The sequence below is a fragment of the Mytilus edulis genome, chromosome 13, assembly GCF_963676685.1.
Source record: "Mytilus edulis chromosome 13, xbMytEdul2.2, whole genome shotgun sequence".
Classification (NCBI taxonomy): Eukaryota; Metazoa; Mollusca; class Bivalvia; order Mytilida; family Mytilidae; genus Mytilus; species Mytilus edulis.
In genome coordinates this window covers 56,906,589-56,914,827 of record NC_092356.1, presented here as the reverse complement: position 1 = coordinate 56,914,827, position 8,239 = coordinate 56,906,589, and the positions used below count along the sequence as shown (strand labels likewise).

The 8,239-nt window shown below is 34.9% G+C and overlaps 1 protein-coding gene across 1 annotated transcript; it reads left to right on the top strand.

The window, feature by feature from the left end:
* Nucleotides 1-460: 460 nt before the first annotated feature.
* On the top strand, nt 461-3,493 carry LOC139501307 (uncharacterized). The gene is made up of 2 exons (XM_071290337.1): nt 461-567; nt 937-3,493. The coding sequence occupies exon 2, from the start codon at nt 937-939 to the stop codon at nt 2,878-2,880; it is 1,944 nt and encodes a 647-aa protein (XP_071146438.1). The 5' UTR covers nt 461-567; the 3' UTR covers nt 2,881-3,493.
* The last annotated feature ends 4,746 nt before the right edge of the window (nt 3,494-8,239 follow it).

The window sequence follows — 8,239 nt, the reverse complement described above, 5'->3', positions numbered from 1 at the left end:
ACAATTATGGTCTTGTTCAGTCATCTGGTTTGAAAAGTCATTTGCTCTTTTTCCATCTCTTCGCGTCCACAATAAACTGTTTCAAAGATCTTGATATACAAAGTCTGTTTTATATTATTTCCGGTCAGTCGACACAAATGGCCGTCATGACATACGGGACAACACATTTATCAAAATGCATATATTTCACAAAATTATGACTTCTTTCATGAGTTATTGCTTCTAAATGAGGATGTTTTAGTTATTGTCATGTGTGTGCCTACACATGTATTATCTTTAAAGCTATATTAGATAAGTAGTAGCTGATTGCTTTCAATATGTTAAACAAAGGGATTTCTCATTCTAATAATCACACATAGATTTTCTCTTTCACATGCATTGTTTTAAGTTGTTTCCTCTCAGGAAATTACGACGGAAGGGGAAAACTGTATAATGTTAAGGGAAATACATTGTGCTACTATAAAAAGACTTGTGTGCTGTATCTGGATTCTTACTTTATACTGTTTTAAATTGCAGATCACCAAAATTGATATCTATCCAAGTATAAATTATTGGAGTTTGATCAAAGTGAGAAGTATTTTAAATTCCATACTTAAACACATTTTTCATTGCAATGCATGTACAAAGTTAGTGAACAATACATGTATTTCGGATAAGGAATGTAAAAAGTGAAACAGAGATTTCTAACGAATTCCAGTCGAGAGAATCAAAATTGTTTAATCCCCTTCATGTGATACAAGTTTTTGTTCCATAGATCTGACTCTTTTTTTTTTATATATATACACTCCGTGTAAATGACTATATAACTGTCATTATCCTTTGATTCGTATTGATACGATTGTTTTGCATTATGGAAAATACGCAATGTTTAAAAGAGTTGAACTACAGAGGTTCATATATTATAAATACATTCTGTAACTTCACTTATTTTTACAGATGGAGACTGACAAAGACATTTGCAGAAGACTTTACCATTGTTTGTGTGAGACAATATCAGAGGAAGTCGTAAAAATAAGAAGACAATTCTACGCATCCGTAGATCACTTCGCAGAAAGGAAAGAAATTACACTTATCAGTAGTGGTAGCAGGGCAGAAGGCTTAGACATGCGGAGTGATATAGACTTGATGTGTCTATTGAACTTTGTGAATGTGAGTGAAGAAAGAACGGAAGATTCGTTTCTTATTCCGAATAACTTTGTGATGGAAATAGACGACTGTAAACCTTGCTTTACCCAACTAAAAGGGAACAGCTGTCATTATAATTGGTTGACTCGTTGGTTTTCTACTCCACTAGGACAAGGATTGTCACTTGAAAGTGGACGTGTTAGATATTTGTTTCTTTCGATTATTAGACTTTTCAAGCCAATGAACTTACATGGTCCTTGTGCATCAAACGGTGACGGTTTGTGTGATGTAACAATATCTCTGCGCTGTCCAGTTTGGATTAAACAAGCACAGCCATGGATAAAAAGGGTACGATACTGGCCCCCGAAGCGAGTTGTGTCATGTATTTGCAGTTATGGTATTTTATTTGTACCAATTGGTTCTAAGGAATCGCCAAATGAACATTTGGAATGGAGAATTTCTTTTTCTGTGGCAGAAAAGCATCTGATATTCTCGTTTACACATACCCAGCTTTTATGTTATGCTCTTTTGAAACTGATGCTGAAGCAAGTTATTGAAGAAGAAGAGAAATTTAAAGGATTACTATGTTCGTATTTCATTAAAACCATAATTTTCTGGGTTTCTGAGGAATTTGATTCATCCCTATGGCGACCTGATAATATGCTGCCTTGTTTCATGAATTGTTTTAAACGTCTTATTTATTGCATTACCTACAAATGTCTTCCTCATTATTTTATAATTGAAAACAATTTGTTTGAATGTAGGTTTAACAGACAACAACATCAGGACTTTTTAATTTTTCTAAATGACTTGTATTCGAAAGGAATATATTGTTTTTTAAATTGTAATGTGCTATTGAAATTCTTCAACAACGCTCCTATTATTTCAAAGACGTCCGACATTGAAATTGTTTGCCGTAAACTTAATGCCATTTCTGTTCAATATGCACGACCGTACCTCCGGCTGTTGGGGATGTTTAATTTAGTAGACACACCCTCTCGGCAATTAAAAAGAGGACAACTATTTATCAAGAGATTTTTCAATATCAAACACAATGATTTCTTGCCGTTTATAATTTTTGTGAGATTCTGTCAGCTGGTAGGCAAAAGCATGGATATCAACGCCAATTATCCTAACAAATATAGATATAAACTATCAAAGCAATATTTGCCGTTCTTTTTCCTGGGACTACACGGTGATGCAGTTTCAGGTTGGATGTACGTTGCAACATACTACTATTGTATTGGCCAGTATACTACTTCCCTCAAGCTGATAATTCATGCTTTAAAACAATACGCACCTGACAAAATACTTGCCCGTGGTAGTAAACTTTCTACCCATCAATTATCTGTGATTGAGAAGGAAGGAATACGAAGAAAGATATGGAAAAGCAGACATTTCTACAAGCGTCATGTTATAAATGAGATATATTTTTATTATGATTCTCGCGTTATTCCTCGCGAGTTGGATGTACAGGCTACCACACAAGCTTACATACCTCCAATTGTCTATATTCATTTTCTACGATTCCTATGCTTTTACAGATTACATGAAGATTCCATGTGTATGCATGCCATTCGTGACTTACGGATATCTGTCATTAGAAAACATCCTCAAAATGATCGTCATTCAGTGGGAGAAGCCTACCATTGTTTAGCAGTAGCATTGTTGATTGTTGGACAAAAGAAAGAAGCTCGATTTTATTTTGCTCTATCAACTGCAAAAAAATCAACGTTAAAGGACATTTACTTTTAAACTCATAAAGATTTATAAATATTTCAATCATTAAATTAAACCAGAATTTTAATCATATTAATATCCTTTTGATGAGTTATGGTTTTGTTTACAATGCAAACATAGAAAATATTTCACAACAATCCCACACGAAGACAGATGTGCGGAACATGGCATTCCTACATAATTACCATCGAATATATAATTCGTCATTCTTGATTTTACTGTATGTATATGTATATAAATATATTTTTTATCATCACAACAAGGAAATCAATCGTAAATATAAATCATAGTGTCGACATCTTATACGTTTTGGTATTTTTCTTTCCATTTACAAAAATCTCGTTATTTATCTAAAAACTAACCAAAAATTAAAAGAAGGGATATATTTATGATACTATTGCCAGGTCATTAAAAATGGCATATTTTGGTTTTAATATTAATTCACTTATAGGGTCCTTGCATCATAAATAGATACATTTATTCTAAAACTAGTTGTTGGCATGATACGGGTTATGTTCTTCTTATATTATTTGTGATGGAATGATACTAATGAACATTCAAATAAAAGGGATTGTGGTTGATTTTTTACATAATCTTCCAATCGGTTTAATTAAAGTGCATTAACTGCTTGTATTACTTTGTTAAGTTAAATCTGCCTCATATTTGCATAAAGAGTATACAGGTATATGTCTCCCAAACCTGGGCTCAATTACATGTCAAAGTCATTAATTACATTTCAATTACATTTTTTTAGTTGTAATTAATTACATCAAAAAAACATTGATTTTCAAATGTAATTAAGTACATCACAACAACATTGATTTTGAAATGGAATTAATTTCATTACAATTACATAGCCAATGTAATTAGTTACTTTCGTCCAAAGAAATGTAAGAGCTACATTATATAAGATTAAATAATAAAAATGGCAACACCCTGAATGAAACTTTAAACAGTAAAAGAAAGCTTATGTTATAAGTTTTAATTTCAAATGTCATTGCTACATCTTGGGATCTTATCATCATTCAATTTTTAAATACCGACTATTTGTTTGGATTGTTAAACATGTTTAACCCCGCCGCAATTTCGCGCCTATCCCAAGTCAGGAGCTCTGGCCTTTGTTAGTCTTGTATGATTTAAATTTTAGTTTCTTGTGTACAATTCGGAGTTTAGTATGACGTCCATTATCACTATACGAGTATACATATTTTTTAAAGGGCTAGCTGAAGGACGCCTCCGGTTGTGGGAGTTTCTCGTTACATTGAAGACCCATTGGTGGCCTTCGGCTGTTGTCTGCTCTATGGTCGGGTTGTTGTCGCTTTGACACATTCCCCATTTCCTTTCTCAATTTTATCATATATGCCATCGATAATATATAAGACTATTTTGACGAAAAACATTCTCGAACATTGTTAATCATATCAAAGAATTCATGACAAAAATTCTCTGTTTTGTTAATCTTGTATTATGTTTAGTTTTGTCTATCTTCTTTAGATTTTGCTCAAAACAAAAAAGAAAGCAAAAAATCCTCAAAGCAAAATACATGAAATACAAAACAAAACAAAAAGATCTTGTCTTGCTGATTGCTTTGTCTTATTTAAGTTTCTATCTATCTGTATATTATACTTTGATTGTAAGACAATAATTAGATTTGAATTTAAGAATCGACAACACAGTTTTACAAGGTTAACAGTACATCTGTATTATTTAAATCTGGGTTATAATAAATAATGATGCTAGATAGATAACTACTGTTAACAATTGAGTATCGAGAGTCTTTAGTTGAGACATTCAAATTAGGGACCATCTCAAAAGAGTATAATAAATAATTGATTTACTCCGTTCAAAATAATGTTTTCACACTGCTACACAGGCGCAGATACATCCAAGCACATTCAACACCCAGGCCATGTGCAAATTTCCAACAATCTATGGCTTCCATGAATTATTTCGATTCTAATAGCTAAGAACAAATACGGACATAAAAAAACTGAAGCGAGGGCAGGTATGCTTTTCTCACCACTTAGTGTCCGTCGTCCGTCGTCGTCGTCCGTCGTCGTCGTCGTCGTTAACTTTTTACATTTTGAACTTCTTCTAGAGAACCACTGAATGGAATGAAACAAAACATGGCATGAATGTTCCTTATGAGGTGCTGACCAAGTGTTGTTACTTTGTAGCCGATCCATCATCTAAGATGGCCGCGAGCGGGGGACTTATTTTAACATAGGACCCTACGGGAAATGCATACAAATGACTTCTTTTAGAGAACCACTGAATGGAACGAAACCAAACATGGCACAAATGTTCCTTATGAGGTGCTGACCAAGTGTTGTTACTTTTTAGCTGATCCATTATCCACGATGGCCGCCAGCGGGGGACTTTGTTTAACATAGGACCCTATGGGAAATGCATACAAATGACTTCTTTTAGAGAACCACTGAATGGAATGAAACCAAACATGGCATGAATGTTCCTTATGAGGTGCTGACCAAGTGTTGTTACTTTGTAGCCGATCCATCATCCAAGATGGCCGCCAGTAGGGGACTTAGTTTAACATAGGACCCTATGGGAAATACATACAAATGTCTTCTTTTAGTGAACCACTGAATGGAATGACACCAAACATGGCATGAATGTTCCTTATGAGGTGCTGACCAAGTGTTGTTACTTTTTAGCTGATCCATTATCCACGATGGCCGCCAGCGGGGGACTTTGTTTAACATAGGATCCTATGGGAAATGCATACAAATGACTTCTTTTAGAGAACCACTGAATGGAATGAAACCAAACATGGCATGAATGTTCCTTATGAGGTGCTGACCAATTGTTGTTACTTTGTAGCCGATCCATCATCCAAGATGGCCGCCAGTAGGGGACTTAGTTTAACATAGGACCCTATGAGAAATACATACAAATGTCTTCTTTTAGTGAACCACTGAATGGAATGACACCAAACATGGCATGAATGTTCCTTATGAGGTGCTGACCAAGTGTTGTTACTTTGTAGCCAATCCATTATCCAAGATGGACGCCAGTGGGGGGACTTAGTTTAACATAGGACCCTACGGGAAATGCATACAAATGACTTCTTTTAGAGAACCACTGAATGGAACGAAACCAAACATGGCACAAATGTTCCTTATGAGGTGCTGACCAAGTGTTGTTACTTTTTAGCTGATCCATTATCCACGATGGCCGCCAGCGGGGGACTTTGTTTAACATAGGACCCTATGGGAAATGCATACAAATGACTTCTTTTAGAGAACCACTAAATGGAATGAAACCAAACATGGCATGAATGTTCCTTATGAGGTGCTGACCAATTGTGGTTACTTTGTAGCCGATCCATCATCCAAGATGGCCGCCAGTAGGGGACTTAGTTTAACATAGGACCCTATGGGAAATACATACAAATGTCTTCTTTTAGTGAACCACTGAATGGAATGACACCAAACATGGCATGAATGTTCCTTATGAGGTGCTGACCAAGTGTTGTTACTTTGTAGCCAATCCATTATCCAAGATGGACGCCAGTGGGGGGACTTAGTTTAACATAGGACCCTATGGGAAATGCATACAAAAGTCTTCTTCTAGAGAACCACTGAATTGAATGAAATCAAACATAGCCTGAATGTTCCTTTCCTTATGAGGTTGTATTGTTACTTTTAGCCAAAATTATATTTTTTTATATGATTCAAAAACCCAAGTAGAATCAGTTGAGCGATACAGGCTCTTGAGAGCCTCTAGTACTCATTGTTATAGATAAAACTCAAATATTCTAAAAAAATCTGTAGCTTGCATGAATTATTTCGTGATTAACCGCTAGAGAAAAATCTGTTTAATTCGTTTAATTCTCAAACCAAACATTTGCCATTTTTAATTAGCATGTTGTTTCGCGTAAGTTTCCTTCAAATTTAAAATTCGAGATTTTGTAAAAAAGAAGCCGCTATGCACGTTGACTTTCTGAAATCAGTAAATATGCGAACAATGCAATCAAATAATAATAAAAAATAAATACCTCAAAAATCAATTATATACAATATTAAACCAATTTCGATGGATCACGCAACAGAAAACTTTCAACTCTATCGTTTTTTTTTTATTTGTATGAAGTCATGTTTTGAATTGACTTAAATGAGCCAAAACATTAATATACTTTCGCGGATTTTTATTTTATTTTCATTTTGTTGATTTCTATCGTATTCCTATACCAACTCTGTTGCATCTAAAATTTTTGATCACAAAAAAGTGTTGCAGAATTTAAATATTAATGACCTCAAAGCTAAACCACCTGATTGTGCCTGTTCACATTCCCATTCCGTGTATAATCCTGCTTGCCATGTTTTTCTGGAGACCTAAACATAGTCAATAACTACAAGTTGAGACAATCTTTGTGCAAGGGTCCGAAATACAGCCAATCAATTGAAAGCAGAACTTCAAACTACTAATGGATTATGTTGAGGGTTTTGCAAATGACTGGGTAAAAAGAGAAAAGGTTGAGCTTGACACTCTTTCGGAGTGGATAAAATCAGGGAGGTCATTGATTCAGATAAGAGTAAGTAAGCTTAAAGGGTCACTGAGCACCAAAGCTCCTTCTATCTTAAAAGACCCTCATGTCATAGAGGAGTTGTCTTGCCTCCATGACAAATATGTTGTCGTTCCAGCTGACAAAGCCTCAAACAATATTGTATTTGTTTGCAAGAAACACCACATTGACTGTCTGATAAAGGAACTGGGTATACATAACACACTATCCTACATATACACTAAGTACGCTTACGAAGCAGGTCCTAATCTCCTTTGGTGTTAATCCAAAGGATGAAGACCAGGATCTTCCATCCTTATATTGGATTCCTAAGCTTCACAAGAATCCTTATGAGAAAAGGTATATTGCAGGTTCTTTTAAGTGTTCAACTAAACCCCTTTCTAAAGTTCTTACTGCCATACTCACTGCAGTCACAAGAAACGTTATATTCAAGGAGTGGTGTTAATCAGATGTGGATACTGAAAAATTCAGAAGAGTTATTGGTGAACTTACAATCTCAATCATGAAAACATTGTACCAACATTAAAACCTTTGATTTTTCAACTCTTTGTGCCACTCTTCCAGATACTCGAATGAATGAAACGTTGGCTTATGTTTCTTTAACAAAAAGGGCACTAGACGTTTTAAATATCTAGTTTTGGGCTGGAATTCAGCTTACTTTGTGAAAAATCATACAGAGTCAAGGAAAAATATACCGACGAGGATATCAGTGCCATGCTGGACTTTTTAATTGACAACATACATTTTGAATTTGGAGGTTTGGTCTTCTAACAGACTATTGGAATCCAAATGGGAACCAATTGCGCTCCTCTTCTTTTGTTTTTATAT

Excerpts from the sequence above, each read along its gene's own strand:
- LOC139501307 (XM_071290337.1), top strand. The coding sequence starts at position 937 with ATGGAGACTGACAAAGACATTTGCAGAAGACTTTACCATTGTTTGTGT.